General features: G+C 42.0%; 2 protein-coding genes across 2 annotated transcripts; one reads left to right on the forward strand and one right to left on the reverse strand.

Annotated features, from left to right (window-relative positions):
* Nucleotides 1-9181: 9181 nt before the first annotated feature.
* Nucleotides 9182-12131, reverse strand: LOC133878548 (laccase-2-like). Its single transcript, XM_062317109.1, has 6 exons — nucleotides 11963-12131; nucleotides 11635-11786; nucleotides 11096-11340; nucleotides 10834-10962; nucleotides 9793-10749; nucleotides 9182-9542 (listed from the first exon to the last, which is right to left on the reverse strand). Exons 1-6 carry the CDS (start codon nucleotides 12095-12097, stop codon nucleotides 9412-9414), a joined length of 1749 nt encoding a protein of 582 aa, XP_062173093.1. The 5' UTR covers nucleotides 12098-12131; the 3' UTR covers nucleotides 9182-9411.
* Nucleotides 12132-17614: 5483 nt separating this feature from the next.
* LOC133876866 (uncharacterized) lies at nucleotides 17615-19156 on the forward strand. The gene is made up of 2 exons (XM_062315105.1): nucleotides 17615-18710; nucleotides 18840-19156. The coding sequence occupies exons 1-2, from the start codon at nucleotides 17615-17617 to the stop codon at nucleotides 19154-19156; spliced, it is 1413 nt and encodes a 470-aa protein (XP_062171089.1).
* Nucleotides 19157-22013: the final 2857 nt, after the last annotated feature.

Genomic DNA, 22013 nt, shown 5'->3' on the forward strand with positions numbered 1-22013 from the left:
CACACGAGACACAATAAGTGTGAGCGTCTTGGAAGATGGTTGGCCAATAAAATCCGCACTGCAAAATCTTTGCAGCGGTCTTCTTTGCACTAAAGTGGTCTCCACAAGCATGATCATGACAAAAGGAGATGACATTGGATTGGTCAGGCTCAGGGATGCATCTCCTAATGATCTGATCGGGACAATACTTGAACAGATAAGGATTGTCCTAGAAAAAGTACTTCACCATGGCCATAAACTTGGACTTATCCTGCCTCCCCCAATGCAAAGGCATTTGACCGGTGACAAGATAGTTTACGATATCAGTAAACCAAGGTGAAGGAGTGTGAGCAATGTGCGTCAACTGCTCATCAGGGAAGGTCTCAGAGATGGGGGTGGCCTCCTCAGTGAAATCCATGGTAATCCTCGAAAGATGATCGGCCACCACATTTTCGAAACTCTTCTTATCCCGAATCTCAATGTCAAACTCTTGTAACAACAAAATCCACCGAATGAGGCGAGATTTAGCATCCTTTTTAGAGAAAAGATACTTCAATGCTCGCTTGGGCACAACATGAATTGGGCTCACCCACTTGCTGTCAGAAATTGGATAGATGATACCAGCATCCAATAACTTTATCACTTCTCCTCTCACGACATCTTGCATGGCTAGGTTGAGCCTTCTTTGTGGCTCCCTCGATGGTTTGGCGTCTTCCTCCAAGTGTATCCTATGCATCACCACCGAGGGGCTGATTCCCTTAATGTCTTCAATGGTCCAGCCTATAGCTTCCTTGTGCTCTCTCAAGACATCTAACAACTTCTCCTCCTGAGCAGCAAGTAAATCTGAAGCTATAATCACAGGCAAAGTCTCTGCTGGACCTAGGAACTTATACTTGAGATTGTCTGGTAAGGGCATAAGTTCCTTCTTTGGAGGCTCAGGTGCTGTTGCCTCATCTTTCTCATTGCTCTCCAAAGGAGCAAAATCTAAAATGGCATTGGCTTGCTCAAGTAACATGTCCAAGTCCAAATCCTCTCCGAACTAAGCAAAGCATGCCTCCAGGGGATCTTCAGTGCTTGATTCTTCAATAACTTCCTCTATGATCTCCTCAATCAAGCAGGCGTTTCTGATCTCATCGCACTCTCTCGGCTTCTTGCTGATGTCAAAGATGTTCAGCTCCACTGTCATATTGCCGAAGGAGATTTTCATTAGCCCCGTCCTACAGTTGATCAGGGCGTTAGCCGTAGCTAAGAATGGTCGCCCGAGGATCATCGGTATTTGAACTCTAACGTTCTGTACCGGCTCTGTATCTAGCACTATAAAATCCAAGGGGAAATAAAACTTATCGACCTTGATCAAAACATCCTCCACAATTCCCCGTGGTATCTTAATTGACCTGTCAGCCAACTGCAGTGTCATGGAGGTGGGCTTCAATTCTCCTAACCCTAATTGCAGGTAAACCGAATAGGGTAGGAGATTGACACTAGCTCCAAGATCAAGCAGAGCCTTCTCAATGTGGCTGACTCCTATCGTGCAAGAGATAGTAAGACACCCAGGGTCCTTGTACTTGATAGGTAGCTTGCATTGGAGGATTGAGCATACTTGCTCGGTCAAACAAACCTTCTTTGGAACATTGGTTTTCCTCTTGATAGTGATCAAGTCCTTCAAGAACTTGGCATAAGACGGCACCTGCTGGATGGCATCTAAAAACGGGATGTTGATTTGCACTTGCTTGAATACCTCCAGAATGTCCTCAAACTTTTATCCTTTCTTGGGCGCTAGCAATCTGTCAGGGTATGGCGCCTTAGGTACAAAAGACCTAGGAGGAATCTCAATAGTGGGAGTGGCTGTAGATGGCTCTGCATCTCTCTCCTTTGTGCTCCCGCTTCCTTGTCCTTCTTGTGCAACAGGGTTCTCTTCAGGAAGAACCACTTGGTTGTCCACTTGTCTCCCTGACCTAAGTGTGACAACGGCTTGCACATGCTCCTGCCCATGCACTGCATTTGATGAACTTCCCTCATGGAACTATAACTTTGGATTTGGCACAGGTTGATTAGAGAGCTTTCCCTTCTCTCTCTCTCCCAGGTGACTAGCAATTTGCCTAATCTGGGTCTCCATCTTGGCAATAGCTTGAGTGTTCACCATGGTAGCATTCTTCACATCATTGATGGATTGCCCTGTAAGCTGTATGAAGGCCTTGAGAGTGTCTTCTAGAGTGGCCTGTGAAGAAGAGGCTGGGGCTTGACTGGGTGCTTGGTATGCTGGTGCTGGCTACTCTGGACGACCTTGATGATGAATCGGTTGGTGAAATACAGGGGGGTATTGATTAAGGGTTTGATGAGGGGCCCCCTTGATTCATTGGTTGGTTCTGTTTCCACGAAAAGTTAGAGTGGTTGCACCACCCAGGATTGTAAGTCTCAGAAAAGGGTCCATTGGATTGCTTCCTAAAGTCGTTGAAAGCGTTCACTTGCTCCATTGGTGACTCAACAAAAGCCAACAAGGATGGGCAAGTCTGTGCTAAGTGCATGTGACTAGCACAGATGGAACAACAATCAACATGGAATGGGTTTGCAACATTGATGGACTTGCTCACGACGAGAGCTTCGACCTTCTTTGTGAGGGCATCTATCTTCATCTTCAACTCAACATCTTCTTTCACCTCATAGATGCCCCCCTTCTTTTGGATGCGAGCAGCTTTATCTCGACAACTTGAAAAATCCCACTGCTGGGAATTGTCGGACAACTGATCTAAGGTCCTATACGCCTTCTCTCCTGTCAAACTCAAAAATGCGCCTCCATTCATTGACTCGATCATGCTACGGTTGGATTGAGTCAATCCTTGGTAGAAGAATTGCACGAGTCTCCACTTCTCTTATCCATATGGAGGGCACTTAATCAACATATCTTGAAATCTCTCCCAACTCTCAGAAAATTTCTCATCCTCCTCTTGAGTAAATGAACTTATTTCCTTCCTACACTCATTGACTTTGGACATGGGAAAAAATTTATTGTAAAACTTGTTCAGCAAGTTTTCCCAAGATGTGATGGACCCAGGCATGGTTGAATCCAACCATGCCTTGGCTCTATCATGGAGTGAGAAAGGAAATAGCATAAGGAGCACAGACTCTTCAGAAAAATTTTGAAATTTAAATGTGGCACAAATGTCTTTGAATTTCTTCACATAGTTGTAAGGATTTTCAAGGTCCAAGCCATGGAATGCGGGTAGGAGTTGGATGAAATGAGGCTTGAGGTCAAAGTGTGTGGCATTGGTTGGGGGTAACACTATACACGAAGGAGAATTTGTCGCAACGAGTGCAAACAAATCCCTAAGTGTCCTAGTATGATCAACATTTTCTCCCCTATTCCGCTCATTCTCACCCCCATGCATGTTATCTCCCATCTCAACAGAATTTCTAAGCCTTCTCCAAAGAGTTCTCTCAATCTAGGGATCTAAAGTTGTCAAGTCTAGATTCAAGGATCTTCTACCAAGCATACACCAATATACAAACAAATATTTAACCAAAAGACAAACAAAATAAAGAAAAGAAATTGCAAGTATGGAACAAAATTCTCTAAGGTGAAATCAAATCATCCATTGTATCCATTCAAAGAACAAATCACAACGGATATCCTCCTTTAAACCAATAAATCAATGTATCCATCGGTTGAAACACATTAAATGTCCTACTTCTACCACCAACCACATTCATTCCAAAAGATAAAGCATTGAAGTGAATGGAACTTGAACAACATATGGATAGATCATTAAATGTGCAAGTAACATAACAAAAGTGTGAGTGTTATCAATGGTGAGGTTTCATCCTCAACCTTAGTTGAGAGTTCTAGCCTCCCATGACTAAAAACACCACAAGAACTTGAAGAACAAACATGAAATTAGAAGATAAACTTTACAAAGAGAAGTATCTAAAGAAAAGAGCTACTGAAATAAACTGCAAAATGCACGAAATTAAACCTAGCTACTGCTCTGAGAATTTCTCCCAACAAGGAGGCATGGCTATGGCTTTATAGAAGGAAATTAGGGTTAGAGACCCATGTAAAATGACTCATCTACCCTCTCTAGGGTTCCTCTCTTGCTAGAGACAACCAAGGTCACGAAACCAGCATGTTCTCCTGCGAAAATCAGAGGGAGAAATATTTTTTTGTCATGGAGAAGCCCCTGATTGGGTGTTCTGGTGCGTGTCTGCAAAAGTCAGTTTTGGGAATTTTGCCAGTATTTCTCTCTTAATATCCTACAAAACACAAAAACAAAAAAACACAAAAACTAGCCAAAACATCAAAAAATAACAAGGCCAAAGGTCTAACTAATGTAAATCAAGGGGTCCAAATATACAATATTTGGCATTCATCAATGCACCTACCCTCTAGGGAGTTGGAAGGTCCCTCAAGGCCAGCGTCCGGGGACTTGTTTGAAGATGACACCTCTCCTTCTTTACGTTTTCCTGCCTGAGAAGAACCCAATGTAGACTTTTCAGTTGTTGACACAACATCAGAACCCGCGGGTACTGGAGGCTGGGAGACTTTTCGGCTCCAGTCCGTCACATGTGGAAATTGGTCGACCCCTAACTTAGCCAGGGTCTTCAGTGCATCGTCCGAGATTCCAATGGTACTGATGTCAAGATCTTTGAAGGAATCATTACCTGGCGTAGCATTTTTAGCCACCTCTCGATAGTGCTCGAACCCCCAATTGAAACCAACGGCCCAAGATGAATCCCGGAGTTCAGGGACATGGGAGAGCTCTTTTGAGTTCTAAGACTTGGAGATGGAGTTTTTCAATCCTTTCAACGGCCTCCCTCCTCTCCTCGATTGTGCTATCCTGAAGGCTGATAGCCCATCTTTTTTCTTTGATTGCTTCTTCGAGCCTCGATAAAGCCTGATACCTAGCTGTGAGCGCTATCTCCTTTTCGGACAACGCTTGGTTCCTTTCCTCCGAAAATCTTTCTTTGTCAGCCATAGCCTTGTCCCTTTCTGTTTGAGTTGATAGAAGTTCGGACTTCAATGACGAGTTCTCGAACTGTAAGGATTGAATGGACTCTTTCAAGGAATGGGTGGATTGAAGCTCGACTTCTAGTTTGGCCTCCAATTTAGCCTTCTTGGACAATGAATCCTTCAGACGAGCTTGCATGGTGACTACTTTTTCCTCCAAAATCTCCTATCTCTGACCATCTTCTCACCATTATCTAGAATGCTCTGTAGCATACTCTGCTTGAGCTCTGATAGTTCGTGAAGTTTGAAGCAACGTTTCTCAGATTCAGCGAGGGCCTTGCCTAGATCTTTCAGTGCATCCTCGAGCTCCCCAATCCGAGGTTCGAGGATTCTATTGCGATCGGACTATTCTTGCTCGGAGTCCTCGAAACTTCTCCAGGATGTGGCCGCATCAACAACGAGCTAGACAAAACACATATGTGTGAGTATAAGAACGGAAATACGACCATATTTGAACAATGAAACGCGAAACCCACAAATATTAGAAAACTCGCTTACCCCGGCGGGTCGAATTTCATACCTGAAGAATCTTTCCGGTTAGCCTCTCAGCATACTCCCTTGCTAGGACTTGGGTAAATTCAGTGGAACGTCACTGGAGAGTGAGAGAGCTGAGAGCTTCTAAGGGGCAGCCCAATAATCCCTCTGTCTGAAAATTGGACTTCGATCTGGCGGGAGGGATAGGGTTGGAAGAAGATGGGATTGAAGCTCCGGGAATGGAGGATGTTGCGACCAGAGTGGGAGTCCCTGAGTCCGTTGGCGAAGGAGAAACCGGGGAAATTCCCTCGAGGGCTTCTCTGTCAGAAGCCACCTCTGCCTGAAGCTGAGCAAATTCGATCGAGAAGTTATCTCGCTCCCATTCTTGAGAAAAGGAGGCCACCGGTTTTTCACATAATATCTTTTCTTCTCCAACACTGTCAGTAATATGAATTAGCTCGGGCTCTATCACAGCAATTGGAGGACCCTATTGATGTAAGGGGGAATCGTGTGTTGAAGGGAGAATAGTTGTCGGGGAAATATGGCTCCCCGGTGGTGCGAAGGTTTTAGCCATGGCTAAGATCCGGTTAATCATGGAATCACTGCCGCGGCCCGCGTGTAATCTCTTATATGTAGGATTCACATCTGCGTCGAGAATGACCTCGTTTCCTTTCCGTTTGGGATGTGTAGCCTCAGCTTGGATGGCCGGATCTTACTGAGGCAGAAGGGGCGGTTCAGGGAGAGGCTGAGAAGTTAAGGAATCTTTAACTCCTCCGGCAAGGGTGGCGACAACTTCTTCTTCGACAAAATCTTCGAAGGATGGGGGAGAAGATCGAGGACTATCGAAGCGAGGGGAAGTTCTTTTATGGGAGCCTGAGGAAAGAATGTTTACGGCGGGAGGAGCAACAACGTTTTCTCCCTCCCCCGACGCTCGAGCAACTTCATCGATTTCCCTCATGATAGTATCATCGGAATCAACCGAAGATTCCCCCTCCAATTCTTCCGGGGTGGTCTCAGAAGACTGAAGGGCTGTAGTTGCTTGCCTATGAACATTTGAAGCCCTTGTTTTTCTAGGTGGAGGTTTCGAGACCCTCCCGGAAGCCTTGCCTTGCACGGTCCCCTTTTGTGTCCCCTTTTTTGGAACATACCCTGGAATGGGTCGGCCAGTAGTTAAGGTCCACCCGACAATGGGAGCCCCTTTCTTGTCAAAAGCCACTTTACTCTCTGAAAGCTGATAACCAAAACAGTCGTTTAAGCTTTTGTGTGGAGACAAGGTTTTCAAAATCGATGGATGCCCGAACGGATCTCGTCGAGAATGAAAGCATTTCGTTAACCTCCTTAATCTTAGCAACGCTCAGTCTGGGAAGAATCCTTAAGTCGTCCACCAATGGCCTCCACTCCCTAGGAACTCTCTGCGCGTCCGAAAGAACTGTGTTAGCAGGAAATTTCCATTCCCCAGAAACCCGGAATATCTGTTGTCTCCAACCTTTATTATTGTTGTATTTGCGTTCGTCGAGGTAGATAAAAATTGGGTCTTGGGGAACGCGAAGCTCCACAACCCCATCTTTGGTTGAGGGACGATAGATGTTGAAAAATTGGGCTGCGTCCATTTCGGTCCCAAGCACTCGGCGCCATAGAATGGAAGAAGCAATTACATACCTCCAACCATTGGGTGCGATTTGACTGGGGGCCACCCTTAAAAAGGTACAGACTTCTCGGACAATCTTCGGGAACGGGAGCCTAATCTCTGCCATGAACATCCTTTCGGTCAAGGTAACCACGCCTCCAATAATCCCTAAAGAACCAGGTTCTTGGAAGAAAAGGTTAACAGATGGCCCGATGTCATAGTCCCTCCTCAGAGTCGCTTCATGACACGATAACCAAGTTGATTCTTCTCGGTCTTCCGGTGGCATTAAGCGGGTGATTCCGGCCCCTGGATTTGAAGGAGGAACAATGGCTATGGGAATGGGCTCATTAGAAGCACCGGCGCGATTTTCGACCAGCGAATCTCCCCCGCGGGTGATAGCCATGAGATGGTTCTAAAAGCGGAGTGGGTAGAAGAATGTAGGGAAAGCAAAGGAGTAGAGATTTCGAGGAATGGCGTAAGGATTTGGCCGATAGGGGGTATTTATGACTGAATTGATGGTTCTCGGAAGTTGATAAGACGCGTGACAATATGACTGACGCATGACCGTTCGATTATCGCCAGAATGTTAATTAAGAAGTAAACCAGTTTCAGTATTAATTATTAAACTGCAAAGTCTCCTTGCCAAGATAAAATGAAATGTTAGCAATCAACACGAGAGAAGCCTAAAGGACATTCGTTTCGAGTTGGCAAAGAAAGTCTTTTTATTAAAGATGGTATTTACACCCGGAAAAATGAAATAAACTATGGTCAGCCTCTCAAACATACACAGAGCTATTGAGATACAAAGCGAATATAAAGAGGCTACTTAAGCCATTTACAATCAAGAAGGAAAAATAACTCTGGGAAGGTCATGGTGAATCCCCAATGCGTCACAGGCAGTCCACAGGGAATCAAGCAGCAGGGTTGATAGGCACGAATGGGTTCGTAACTGAACTCAGGAAGAGGAGAACACAGGATGGAAAAATGATCTCCCTGAAAAGTTTGGGCCTTGAGAACTCGCCACTAGGGAAAACGTCCCTAGCGTAACGCACGTCAATCTTGGAGTTCACTAAGGAAAAGAACAGGTGAAAATGTGCCCGGTGATGACTAAAGCCGTAGGTCACACATCCGTTGAAAGAAGACCACCTGTATACTCGAAACGCCCAAGGCCACATACCTCCAGACCAACTCAGATAGATGCATATTGGAAAGAAATCCAGCTTAGAAATCCAGTGAGTAACAGCGACTGATGGTTGAAGAAGAAAATCAAAGTAAAAGGACGTTTTATAGAATTCTCTTGCCCTCCATATAGAAAGGAAAGAGAATTCGGGGGGTAATTGTTGGGAAAACTCCCGCAGACACTGTTCAAGAAATGATTAATAATTAAGAATTAGAGGTTGACCCAAAATTAAATATCGGAAAAGGTTTGACGAGGAAAAGACAAAGACATTAAATGAAGGGATCATACCACAGAAGGTGAATCTCTAATGTTAATGACTTCCCGGCATAAATCTCGGAAAGCAAGTACCGTAGTAAGGTGTGATTGGATTTTCGTCCCCAATCTCCTCCCAGGAAAGGGGAAGTTTGTCAGGATTCGATGTAAGAAATCCATCACTAACATGACTTGATGGAAAAGAATTAATTAGGAGATAAAAGCCTTTGCAGGCTACAGACAAAAGTATGAAAAGACAGATAGGGAAAGGTAATATACAAAAGTAAGTAAAAAAAAGGAAGACACACTCTAAAAAAAGCTCTCTCTCTCTCTCTCTCTCTCTCTCTCTCTTTTCTCTCTCGTTCCCTCTCTTTCTCTTCGAAGTATCTTTGAAACATATCCTAACTTGACCGTCGGAGGAGGCGCCGCCGGGGCACCCCGACGCACCTTTACCTTGGAGGTCCATCCAGGGAGCTCAGTTTGCCAGTTTCACCATTCAGAATAGTTTCCAGCGCAACCCACTGGAAGGCTGACACGTAGCTGTGAAAGTTTTGACATCAACAATATATATATATATATAGAGAGAGAGAGAGAGAGAGAGAGAGAGAGATGTTTCATTAATGAATATTGCTATTATTTAGTTAGGCCCCAACATAAGCATCGAAATCCTGGATAGTACAAAACCTTCTCCACCACTTTTTTTTTTTTTTTTTTTTTTCGCCATTTTTTCAGTGGAGGACTCTAGAAAAATCTCAAGAGAGGGCAAACGCACAAACATTTGGCTCAGTTCCAATGTGGCCTTTGGCTACTCTTTGAGAGGTACAATATTGCAAAACATGACCAGAATAAATTAGAAGGAGAAGAAGAAGAAGCGGTTGTGTTGTATTCAGTCAAAGATCAACACTTTGGAAGATCAGACGGTGGAGGAGGCAGCTTCTGATTGGGGAGCTTCCCATCCTGGACAACCCAGGCCATCCTTAAACCCCAGCTCAGATGGACATCAAAGTGGCAATGCATCAACCAAACCCCTGCTCAGTCATCAATCATCATCATAACAAATTCATTACACGCATACCTTCTAATTAAATTTGGTTTTCAATTAAAAAAAAAAACATCCAATTTAAATAATATTATCAAAGTTGGATTGGTCTTGGTCTTTCTGTTACCTTTGCATCCTTACCAAATGGTTGGTTAGTGCACTAAAATAACTTGAAATTCGATCAAACTTATGGGAATTCATAGTAATTATAATGAAGATAGAGACATTAATATACTCACCTGGGTTGTCTGCAAGGAACCGAATGGCGACCCAACCGCCGGAAGGCACACCAATTGTATTCCTTTCAGCTGGGTCAACAACGTTAAAGTTGGCAGGGTCCTTGTTGGGGTCAAAGTTTCCGAAACCTTGGCCGACAACATAAAAGTTGAAGCCGTGAAGATGGAGCGGATGGCTCTCAGCACCCAAAATGCTTGTGTCTTGCATCACTACTTCCACACTAGTATTAAATTGTAGCACCACCGCTTTGGTTCCATTGCTCACAACTGTATTGTTTGGTGGGGTGCCTGTATAGTTGAATGGATGGAGAGGAGCGCTTGGAAAATCAGTGGTGTACACCCCATTAGATTTCCCAAAGAAATGTGCTTGGAGGAGTGCTGTGGTGGGGAGAACAAAGGAGACATTGTTCATTGAAGCTGCAAATTTTGAGCTATTGTTAGGCCCTTGGCAGGTTTGGTTTTTGGGGCACGGGTTGCTTCCTAGGCCTACAGTGAAGAAAAACCGCTTTTGGACTGTTTTGGGCACGTTGACAGGGAATTTAGCATTGCCCAAACTTCTAAATCTCCTAGTAAAATTCATGACGAAGGAAGTGGCATTGAGGGCAGGAAGAGCAGGTTTGAAACGTCGATGTTTTTTCGAAGTGGACGTGGAATTTTCATACTCAAGAATCCCGGCCACCGTGGAATTGTCGAAGGTGCCCAAGCCGGTGAAATATGGTCTAGCTAACATTAAGAATGTTGCATTCGGGTCGTGGGGTTTTGTCTTCAGAAGAACGTTGGTGGTCTGTCCCGGTGTGATGACCAATACATTGGTCGTGAAAGGCTTCATGTAAATTGCATCGGCTTCAACAACAGTTAGGCTGTGGTTTGCTATGCTGAAAAAGAGCTCGTCATTGAGTGCAGCATTGATCAAACGGAGGAGGTATGTCTTCCCCGGCTTCACCTTCAGCCTGAACGTATCTGCAAAGCACAAAAAAATATATAGCAAAAGCGAACGACAGCATGCAGTTTGTTTAATATATGCAACTTTAATTCGTGAAGTACCTTTTTTAGAACAATTGTACAATGGTCCGGGAAGTCCATTGATTGTGTAGGCATCGGAGACATTTGGACCGGCTCCGTTCTGAAGAGCCTGCCTAATTACTGCCTCCGGATTGACATTCCACCACTCTCCTATAGTTATATATAGCCAGTCATTTATATATATAGCCGGTTAGTATATATACTTCGATCATATATAGAAGATAAAATTCCAAGTCTAAAAGATTGTTTTTTTTTTTTTTTTTTTTTTTTTTTTTATAGTTACCGAATATGATGGGGACTTCCTCGTGTGGTTTGGCAAATGGGTAGGATGCATTATGCTTAGGGAGGATGATGAGGGGTCCGTAGACAGTAGCTCTTAGCCATGAGATGTGGGCATGCCAGAAAAGAGTTCCTCTTTGGCCAACAATGGTGAAGTTGTACACATAACTCTGCCCAGTTTGAATAGGGCATTGGGTTATGTATGATGGCCCATCATACCATCCGCTCTGTAGTTGTCTGATTCCATGCCTATTTTTGTCATCCATCATTCAACAAAAGTATTAATTAGGAGTTTTGAAATTATTTCAACACATTAAATATAAAGGAAACTTGATAACATATATATACCCCATCATACTATAAAAAAATTAGTCTATAATTGATGAAATAATTAAAAAAATAATAATTTTATAGTAAATTATGAACTGCCTTCGCCTTGATTTATAAATGATTAATTTTGTAGTAAATTATGGTTTTAAAGCTTTAGCATCATCACTCGAATAGAATCCTTAGTTTTGAGTCTACTTAAAAAGTCGTACGTACCAATGGATGCTAATGTTGTTGGGAACATGATTCACCACCTTAACTACCAGTCTATCTCCTTCTCTAGCAATAATTCGAGGGCCAGGGAACTTCCCATTGACTGTCACCATGCTCTTCGTGTGGCACAATCGGGTGACATTTTTCAACCTTATCTGAAAAAGAAATAGAAAAAAAGAAAACAAAGTAATCAATAATTAAACAAACCAAGTTTTAATTTAGATAAGTATCTGGCCTCTTTTGTTTTTCGAATTTATGAGCCACAATCGACACAAATTTTTTTTTTTAAAAAAAAAAAAAAAAACTGAAAGATGTGGTAATTAGTACGTACATCAAACTTGTAGTGCCTTGTGACGCCTGCATGGTTTGCTTTAGCAACAGCAACATGAGGAAAGACACAGAGAAAGCTAATGGCAAAGAGAAAAGCCAGAACAACTGCCGGTGATGAAGGAAGAGAAGCACCCATATTTCAGTTTCAAATGTTTCTACACCTGGCTGGTGAAAAAATATATATGTAAGAGAAAGGATGAGATGATCCGCAGTGTGATTCATGAAAGCATGTGAAGGACTGCTTATATAGAGATGATCATATGATAGTCGTTACGTGTTTGGTTGACTAATTAGGTAATCGAAGTTTTAAGTTTTGGAAAGAAGAGAAGCACCTACTGTTGTTGGCCCTATCTTTACTGTGGATCCTCAACATTGAGTGTCATTAAAGTTAATTTTTTTTTTTGAATAATTTTTACCCCCTCCCTTCTTATCTCAAAGGACATTAATGTACGTTTCACCATTTTAACTTCATTAGGTGATAACGGTTTGATTATTCTATTACCATTTCTTTGGTAAAGGAAAAATAAAATAAATAAAAGGAAAAAGAAGAGATTATCTAGAAGACGTCAAAGAGAACTCTATAATTAATGCTAGCCTTTGTAGTCAATTGATATGAGCCTTTGGGATTGGAAGAAAAAACAAAAAAAAAAAAACTCAAGAAAATTTTTGCCGAAATATTCATCCATGGAGTATTAGTTAATTACTGAAAAAAAAAGAAAAAGAAAATAGAGGGACTTAATTATCAATCTATATCTCTATGTACTTCCTCAGCACATCAAAAAATCCTTAACGGTTAGATTGGTGACCAAGTGGAAATCAAAGAGTTACCATCTTCCAACGTCACCCCAGTCCTTTTTAGTTCATTTCAAGGCTCGTGTTCATGAAAGACTCGTTGGGGTATGCCTGCAGGTTGGTGATGGCTCCTAGCCTCCTAAAGGAACAATGACTTAAATATATATATATATAGGAAATTCTTTGAAAGAGAAGGACATTTGACCCGACTTTCTTTTAAGCAAGAAAAGCAACAATGATGGAGCTAGTTTAGGTTGTCGTTAGTTCTTAACCAAAATAACCAAACTAGTCGCTGAGGCTACCTTGATCATGAAGTTGAATCAACATCCAGCAATATATATATTTTCCTTTATCAAAACCGGCTTGTGAAACAAATTTCTTCAACGAGGAGCTCTTCTTCAAAGTCCCCTCTCCTGAGGAATTTTTCCCAGAAAGGGTCCTCTCCCAAGTGCCGTCTTCCTCGGAGCTTCTCTCAGAAGAGCTCTTCGAATTCCATCAGCCGCAAGTGTAGTAGCCTAGCAAAGGAACAGAAGGCCAGGTTTTACATCATGAGGCGCTGCGTCGCCATGCTTGTTTGTTGGCACAAGCATGGTGATTCTTGACTCTTTTTCCCTTCTTTATGCGAGATGGGTCATTGGGTTTTGTTCGAAAACTCATATAAATTTTTCTTTCCATCCGATCAAGAAGAGATTGGTGCCATATTTCTTGGCTCTTTTTTTTTTTTTCATTTACTTTAGATTCAATCCGTTTGTAATTACAATTGAGTGGAGCTACAAAGTTGTAAAGAGTGTAAGAAGAGAGAGAGAGAGAGAGAGACAGAGAGAGAGAGAGAGAGAGAACATATCAAATAGATTTCACTTATATCGATCTCAATACTAGCAAGAGTTCCAATTCCTCTGTTTGTGTCAAACGTCTCTGTTAGCTGATGATTTATTTTCCCCACTTGGAGTGGGGTTAATTAGGTGCTAAATTTCTTGACCTCTTTTATTGTGTTCCTTTTTTCATCTTCTTTTTGTTTTGATGAGAGAGAGATTCGCTTCGACTGTTGGAACTGCCAATATAATAAGACATTGTTAAGATTTTGATCTGCATTGGAAATGCAAGCCACCTTTCTCCCTTTGAGAAAAAGGGGAGTGAGTGTGGGTTGTCTTAAAAGTGACACCTTACCAAGTTTAGGGGGCGTTTGAAATTGCTTTGAAAAATAAAACTTTAAAAATTAAAAAAAAAAAAAAAGTTTTAAAAGTTCATTTTGACCTTCTTTTTAGTAAAGAAATCAAAATAGACTCTGATTATTATTTCTTGAAGTGTCATGTAATTAGTGCTAGTCACATTTGAATTCTCTAAAATTACTTATAAAATTCAATTTTATTTAATAATGTTAGAATATACAAAAAATATATTATATTTTTTTTCCAATATTTCATATTTGGTTGATATTATAATATTTTCTGTTTACAGGTTAATTGTAATGATTACTATATTTTGTATTTACTCTAAATCCTATAAATAATAACTTTTGTATTGTAGATAAATAAGTCAATGAGTACAATACAGTGTTTAGAGTTAATTCGTAGTGGTGGACGTAGGTGTCTTATTTCCGTCTTTATTATTCTATTTTAAATTTCTACAAATAAAAAATTAATGGAAGGTTTAGAACCAATTCATATTATGTTCGGTGTGAAAAATAAAGCATGACAGCTCGGCCCACCTTTGGTCCATATATAATACTTCGGTTTCACATAATGAAAAGGCCATCCCACAACCTACTGTTGGCCACATAACCTGTCCCAAACGACGTGCATTAATTCAATGCACGAAGATAAAAATCCGACATCAATCTCCATTCGTCCATCCACAACTTGCATGTCTTCTCATCCCATATTCTTTCATCCAACTTAATCCTTATCAATCCATACATAAGCATATGGCTGTTAATATTCATTAGAAGTAGCAAGGGTGTTTAAGCGGTAAATTTTTGATATGATATTTGAATTTAATGTTGATCTAACAATTAATGATGTAAAAGTTCATGGGCCTTACTCACTCTCAAAAGACGCCTTGAGAGAGGAGGGGTGTTCATGGCTTATAAAGTCTACAAGACAAGGATCTCTTAGCAATGTGGGACACTTTAACATGTTAAATCACCACTTGTCCCCAAAGCTTAAGCTGATAGGAAGAGGTAAATTTAATCACTTAATCAATACTTTAACACTCCCCCTCACGTGTGGGCTCGGACTTCCTTTTAATAGGTGAGGCCCAACACGTGGAATATTTAATTGAAATATGAGGTAAATGATCGAGTCAAGGTTCGAACTCAGGACCTTTGACTTTAATACCATGTTAAATCACCACTTGTCCCAAAAGCTTAAGCTGATAGGAAGAGGTAAATTTAATCACTTAATCAATACTTTAACAAAGGAATTTGCTTTGTTTAATTAAATGAATCGAATTAGAGTTAACTTATATAGTCTTTTATTCATATCTCGATACTACCTAAATCCGGCAAACAACATTTAGAGCTGATAACTTTTTACACGATATGAAATTAACGGGTTAGGATTGTAGAGTCTAATAGATTTAATTAAATAAATCAAATAAGTGCTAACTTATATAATCTTATATGCATGTCTCGAGACGACCTAAATTCTACACACAATTGCGAATTGTCACATCTAAAAGTCACATGGAAGGTTCTATTTTCAACTGCATTATGACCTTCATAATGTAATTCCTATTAGAGGGAGGGGGGACCACGACAATGGTGATCAATCAACCTCTTTGGATGGACTTGTGTCAGGGCCGAGACCAGAAAACAGAGGAAGCATGGTTCCCTTCATGTCATCCAAATTAGACCATTTCCTATTTTCTTTTTATTTTTTTCATTCTTCTGTGACTGAAAGAATTACACGCAACACCTATTTTTCTGGTAGTTCTCTTAATCGTCTAATCAATACATATCCTTCCTCTCTACAAGTTTGTTTTGGCTTTAATCTTGATCAACCGATACTAGAGCAGAGGATTTGTGGACAGAATTTGGGAACACCATATCTTTGTATATTATACAGATGAAATCTACCTAATAATATTTCTTCATTAACATACACCTTACATGTTATAGAGAATGTGAAGATGTTTTTGAATTATGTGACAAAATGATGAATTGGAGGTGAAACTAAAACCTTTTGTTTAATTTTTAATGGGGTATTTGGACTCCAATGTACTAATTTTAAGGTGGCAAAGTTTGATGTGAACTAAAATCCATCATTTGGCGGGTTCCATACAGTTGATGATCAATTACATCATGCTTAGCTTAAATTGATAAAATAAAGACGTTTAATCTGCTTGGTTGCCTTAAAAAACTTTTCAATGGTTTCATGCCACACCTTAGCAAGAACAGATGCTATATATATATATATATGTTGGGGAAACTCTCACAGACACTGTTCAAGAAATGATTAAGAATTAAGAATTAGAGGTTGACCCAAAATTAAATATAGAAAAAGGTTTGACGAGGAAAAGACAAAGACATTAAATGAAGGGATCATACCACAGAAGGTGAATCTCTAATGTTAATGACTTCCCGGCATAAATCTCGAAAAGCAAGTACCGTAGTAAGGTGTGATTGGATTTTCGTCCCCAATCTCCTCCTCGGAAAGGGGAAGTTTGTCAGGATTCGATGTAAGAAATCCATCACTAACATGACTTGAAGGAAAAGAATTAATTAGGAGATAAAAGCCTTCGCAAGCTACAGACAAAAGTATGAAAAGACAGATAGGAAAAGGTAATATACAAAAGTAAGTAAAAAAAAGGAAGACACGCTCTAAAAAAAGCTCTCTCTCTCTCTCTCTCTCTCTCTCTCTCTCTCTCTCTCTCTCTCTCTCTCTCTCTCTCTCTCTCTCTCTCTCTCTCTCTCTCTCTCTCTCTCTCTCTCCCTCTCTTTTCTCTCTCGTTCCCTCTCTTTTTCTTTGAAGTATCTTTGAAACATATCCTAACTTGACCGTCGGAGGAGGTGCCGCTGGGACACCCCGACGCACCTTTACTTTGCAGGTCCTTCCAGGGAGCTCAGTTCGCCAGTCTCACCATTCGGAATAGTTTCCAGCGCAACCCATTGGAAGGCTGACACGTAGCTGTGAAAGTTTTGACATCAACAATTGGCGCCGTCTGTGGGAACGACGTGGTCACGTGTTCCCGTAAAGATACAATTAACGTTTACCATGGTTAGTACGCTATTAACTCGAAGAGGAATGCAAGAAGAGGGTGCTCGTGAGGAAACAGGGAATTCGCATGATCCCCAAGCAGAGATAGTCCGTTTGAATGAGAAAATAGTGCAATTGGAAAGAGTGTTGCAAGATCGAGACCGGACGGAGCAGCAGAACACTAGGAAGGACCTCCCACATGATGGCCATGTGAATTCTAGGGATGCAAAAAAGTATGTAGAAGAGACGATCGAGGGAGAAAGCAGTGCCGATGGGGATTATGAGCTCGCCAACCTCATCAAGGAGAATGAAAAGGAGAAAAAGGAATGGTCAGATAAGCTAGCAAAGCCAGAGCAACATTATGATTATCTAATGGGTTCTACCCAGTCCAGGGCTAGAGGAAAAGCTTCATTGGCTGATAACTTATTTTCAACTACCACATCTCCGTTTACGCACCAGATAGTGTCATGTCGGCTCCCAGATAAGTTCAAAATACCCAAAATACCTGTTTACACAGGATTAGGTGACCCAATTGAGCATTTGGCGAGCTTCCGTGCACATATAGTTTTGCATGCTACACCGGACGATGTGGCGTGCCGAGCTTTTCCCCTTACTTTGTCAGGGGAGCTCGAGAATGGTTTAGGACTTTTTCGTCCCACTCACTCATGAACTTTGAGAGCTTAGCTAAGAAGTTCGCATCCCAATTCATGGCTGGTATTGTTCGGAAGAAGCCCGCGCAGCAGTTGATGACCATTAGACAGGGTCCACAGGAGTCGTTGAGGAGTTACTTACTCCGTTTCAATCAAAAGAGGTTAGCTGCAGAAAACCAAAGTGAGCAATTTATCCATTGTGCTATATATCAAGGCATTAGAAAAGATGGCGCCCTCATGGCGGATCTGGCAAGGAGGCCGGTGGAGGGACTGCAGGAGTTCTTGGATCAAGCAGAAGAATTCGTGAATCAAGAGGAAACTCTCCGTGCTTTTTGGGGAGCAGAAGAAGTCGCTAGGGAGAATCTGGTGACAGAGAAGAAGTTAAAACAAAGAATGACCTCAGCTGGGAAGGAGGTCATAGAGCGCCGACCCGTTAAAAGAGTGGAGGATTACAACTGGACACCTATTAATGCCTCGTCAAAAGAAGTTCTCATGGAGATTAAGAAAGAACCCGATTATAAAAATACACCTCCGATAAAGGGAACGCCACACCCTCACAACCTTCATAAATATTGCCATTATCACGACTCTTATGGTCACTTGACGAATTCCTGTGTAGCTCTAAGGGAAATGATTGAGAGGTATATTGCTGACGGCAAGTTAACTCGCTTTCTTGCAAAACAGGAAAATCAGGCAGGTGCGCCACCTGTGCGGCGAGTACCTGGGAATCGGAATTCATCCAGACGTGAAGCATGTTCGGGAGCGCAATTGTATGGTCGAGAGAGGAAATCGGCCCAGCTGCCGAGAATTGATATGCACGCTAAGAAAGCAGTTCAAAGTGAGCGGAACAGAAGTTGGGGGCACCCAGACAACGCGGTGGATTTCCCTGAAATCCAGACTATTGCAAGGGGCTTTGGCGGGGGAGGTGAGACTTGTACAGCCCGCAGGTCTTATGCCAAAGAGATGAGAGGAGAATCCATTTACGCTGTCAGGAGGCCGTTGAAAATGGTGAAGCGAGAGAAGCTAACTATCGGATTCTCGGATGAAGATTACGAAGGGATTTATCTACCTCATGTAGATGCCCTTGTGGTTGCAATGGTGATAGCGAATCGTAAAATACATTGAGTTCTAGTAGACAACGGCAGCTCAGCTGATATTCTGTATAAATCAGCGTTTGATTTGATGAAAATCGATAAGGAAAAGGTCTCTGCATTCCAATATCCTTTAGTTGGATTTGCAGGAGAGCAGGTGATGCCTCTAGGGTCGATTGAATTGCAGGTCACAGTAGGAACATCTCCTACACAAAAGACGATTCCGGTGAAGTTCCTTATTGTTGATCGACCTTCGGCTTATAATGCCATTTTTCGAAGGACTGCACAAGTGGAATTGAAAGCGGTAACATCTATACCGCACCTTAGCATGAAGTTCCCAACTGAAGACGGTGTAGAAGTGGTTCGAGGAGAGAAAAGAGCAGCTCGAGAATGCTACAATGCTTCTTTAAAAAATACTTCAGAAAGTGAGCTCCCCGACAAAGGGGCGACCCTTACAGAAAAATAGCAATTACAGACAAGGGGTCCGGCCAGAGATTTTGAAGAAATAGAAGTCGGATCCCTAGGTCGAAAGCTCCGAATTGGTTCTCAGCTTCCGATGATCGAAAAGGAAAGTCTGGTGAAGCTTGCGGGGCCATATCGATGTTTTCGCTTGGGAGCATGATGAGATGCCCGGAATAGACCCCTCCATTATAGAACATCGTTTGAATGTCGATCCAAATTGTAAGCCTGTGAAGCAACGGCGAAGAACTTTTGCTCCTAAGCGTAATCAAGCAATTGCTGATGAAGTCAAAAAATTACTTGAAGCAGGATTTATTCGAGAGGTTGACTACCCGGAGTGGCTGGCTAACGTTGTGCTAGTGAAGAAAGCTAGTGGAAAGTGGAGGATGTTCGTGGATTTCACCGACCTCAATAAGGCTTGTCCGAAGGATTGCTTCCCTCTTCCTAGGATAGATCAACTTGTGGATTCGATCGCAGGACATGAAGTATTAAGTTTCATAGATGCATTTTCTGGTTACGATCAGATATATATATATATATATATATATATATATATATATATATATATATATGGCTGTGACTGATCAAGAGGAGACATCGTTCATAACCAACCGTGGGCTCTACTGTTACACTATGATGCCCTTCGGGTTAAAGAACACCGGTGCGACTTTTCAAAGGTTAGTAAATAGAATGTTTCAAACCCAAATTGGACGCAATATGGAAGTCTATGTTGATGATATGCTTGTGAAGAGTTTAAGCTCGCGCGATCATGTTGCTGATCTAAAGGAAGCCTTCGAGACCCTAAGAAGATATCAGATAAAATTGAATCCGCAGAAATGTTCCTTCGGCGTCGCTTCATAAATTTTTTTGGGATTCCTGGTGTCCCAGAGAGGAATCGAAGCCAATCCTGACAAAGTTAAAGCCATTCTAGAAATGCAACCTCCTCGGACGATGAAGCAAGTGCAACAGCTGACTGGGAGATTAGCAGCTCTAAACCGCTTTGTCTCCCGGACCTCGGACAAATGTCTTCCCTTCTTCAATGTTTTAAAGAAAGCTTTCACTTGGACGGAAGAATGTGAAAAGGCTTTTGAAGAATTGAAAAATTATCTGGCTAACCTCCCACTCTTGAGTCGCCCGATGGAAGGGGAAATTCTTTATTTGTATTTAGCAGTATCACGATCTGCAGTCAGTTCGGTGCTGGTGAGAGAGGAGTCAGGAAAGCAAAAACCTGTGTACTTCACTACCAAAGTGCTACATGGAGCAGAGGAATGCTACCCCCGCATAGAGAAGCTGGCGTTCGCCTTAGTGACCTCGGCACGAAGGTTAACGCCTTACTTTCAAGCGCATGCAATAAGGGTATTAACTGAATACCCCCTTAGAAAGATACTCCAGAAGCCTGACCTGTTCGGGAGACTCGTTAATTGGGCGATTTAGTTGGGGCAATTCGATATTGAATTCCATCCCCGGACATTGATAAAGGGGCAGGTCTTGGCAGATTTCATAGTTGAGATGAATGAAAATGTGGAGGCTAAGGGGCTCAAGAAATCGTTGACTTGGATCTCTTACATGGATGGCGCGTCAGCAAATGGGCGAAGTGGTGCTAGAGTAGTTTTTTTGGGACCCAACCGAGAGAAATTCAGTTACGCTATTAAATTTGAATTTGTTGCCACCAACAATGAAGCCGAGTATGATGCTTTTAGCTTTAACGATGGCGCGAGAGATGGGAATATTGAACCTTGAGATTCTCGGATTGTCGTTGAGCAGGTGATCAATGGCAGCTTTGCAACACAAGAAGGAAGAATGTCCCAATATCTTGAAAAATCCACCGATACTATTGTAACTTTTATAGGGTGATTTTGACAAAAATCCCTAGGGAAGAAAATAGCGTGGCAGATGCTTTATTGATGATTGGTTCGAGAATAGATCCGGTGGCACCAGATGGTGATTATAAGGTTCTGTTCAAATCACGGCCATCGGTGTTTTTAACCGCAGAAGCGTTGCAAGTAGATGAGGTGGAGCCTGAGTGGGGTGCATAAGTTATACGATACTTAAAGACTGGGGAGCTCCCCTCAATTAAAGAAGAAGCCCGTAAGGTCGTCCACCACTCAGCGTGTTACGTGTTGATTGACGGCATCCTATATAGGCGTGGATACTCCCTCCCTTTGTTAAAGTGCTTGTCCAGAGTAGATGTTGATTATGTCCTAAGGGAAATGCATGAGGGAGTATGTAGGAATCTTTCAGGAGGTAAAATGTTGGTGAACAAAGTTATAAGGGCTGGATACTACTGGCCAACTATGAGTAAAGATGCGACTGATTTGGTAAGGACTTGTGATGTGTGCCAAAGATTTGCCTGTATCACGAAAAATCCTCCAGAGTATTTGCATTCGATTACATCGCCATGGCCGTTTGCTAAATGACGGGTGGATATAGTGGGTCCGATGCCGCTAGGCAAGGGTAACAAGAAGTTTGTGGTAGTTGCCGTTGACTATTTTACTAAATGGGATGAAGCGGAAGCACTTGCCTTAATTACAACTGATAGTGTTATCAAGTTTCTTTGGAAGTCAGTCATATGTAGATTTGGAATACCATATGCCTTGGTGACTGATAATGGAAAGCAATTTGATTGTGTGCGTTTCCAGGAATGGTGTTCTGAACTTGGTATAAGAAATAACTACTCAACTCCTGTTTTCCCGAAGTCCAACGGACAAGTGGAAGCCACAAATAAAACATTGATGCAAATTTTGAAGAAGAAGCTTAGCAAAAAAAAAGGAGCTTGGGTAGAATCTCTGCCAGAAGTGCTCTAGTCTTACAGGACCATCGTTAGGACCCCTACTGGGGAAACACCGTTTGCCCTGAGTTATGGG

This window comes from Alnus glutinosa, chromosome 9 (genome assembly GCF_958979055.1).
Source record: "Alnus glutinosa chromosome 9, dhAlnGlut1.1, whole genome shotgun sequence".
Lineage (NCBI taxonomy): Eukaryota > Viridiplantae > Streptophyta > Magnoliopsida > Fagales > Betulaceae > Alnus > Alnus glutinosa.

Bases quoted from the DNA above. Each gene is read 5' to 3' on its own strand.
- LOC133876866 (XM_062315105.1), top strand. From the start codon at position 17,615: ATGAACTTTGAGAGCTTAGCTAAGAAGTTCGCATCCCAATTCATGGCT. The intron at 18,711-18,839 runs GTAAAATACATT...TTGGATTTGCAG, and splicing joins TGCAATGGTGATAGCGAATC to GAGAGCAGGTGATGCCTCTA.
- LOC133878548 (XM_062317109.1), bottom strand. From the start codon at position 12,097: ATGGGTGCTTCTCTTCCTTCATCACCGGCAGTTGTTCTGGCTTTTCTC. The intron at 11,787-11,962 runs GTACGTACTAAT...TTTCTTTTTCAG, and splicing joins CAAGGCACTACAAGTTTGAT to ATAAGGTTGAAAAATGTCAC. The intron at 11,341-11,634 runs GTACGTACGACT...TGACAAAAATAG, and splicing joins AACAACATTAGCATCCATTG to GCATGGAATCAGACAACTAC.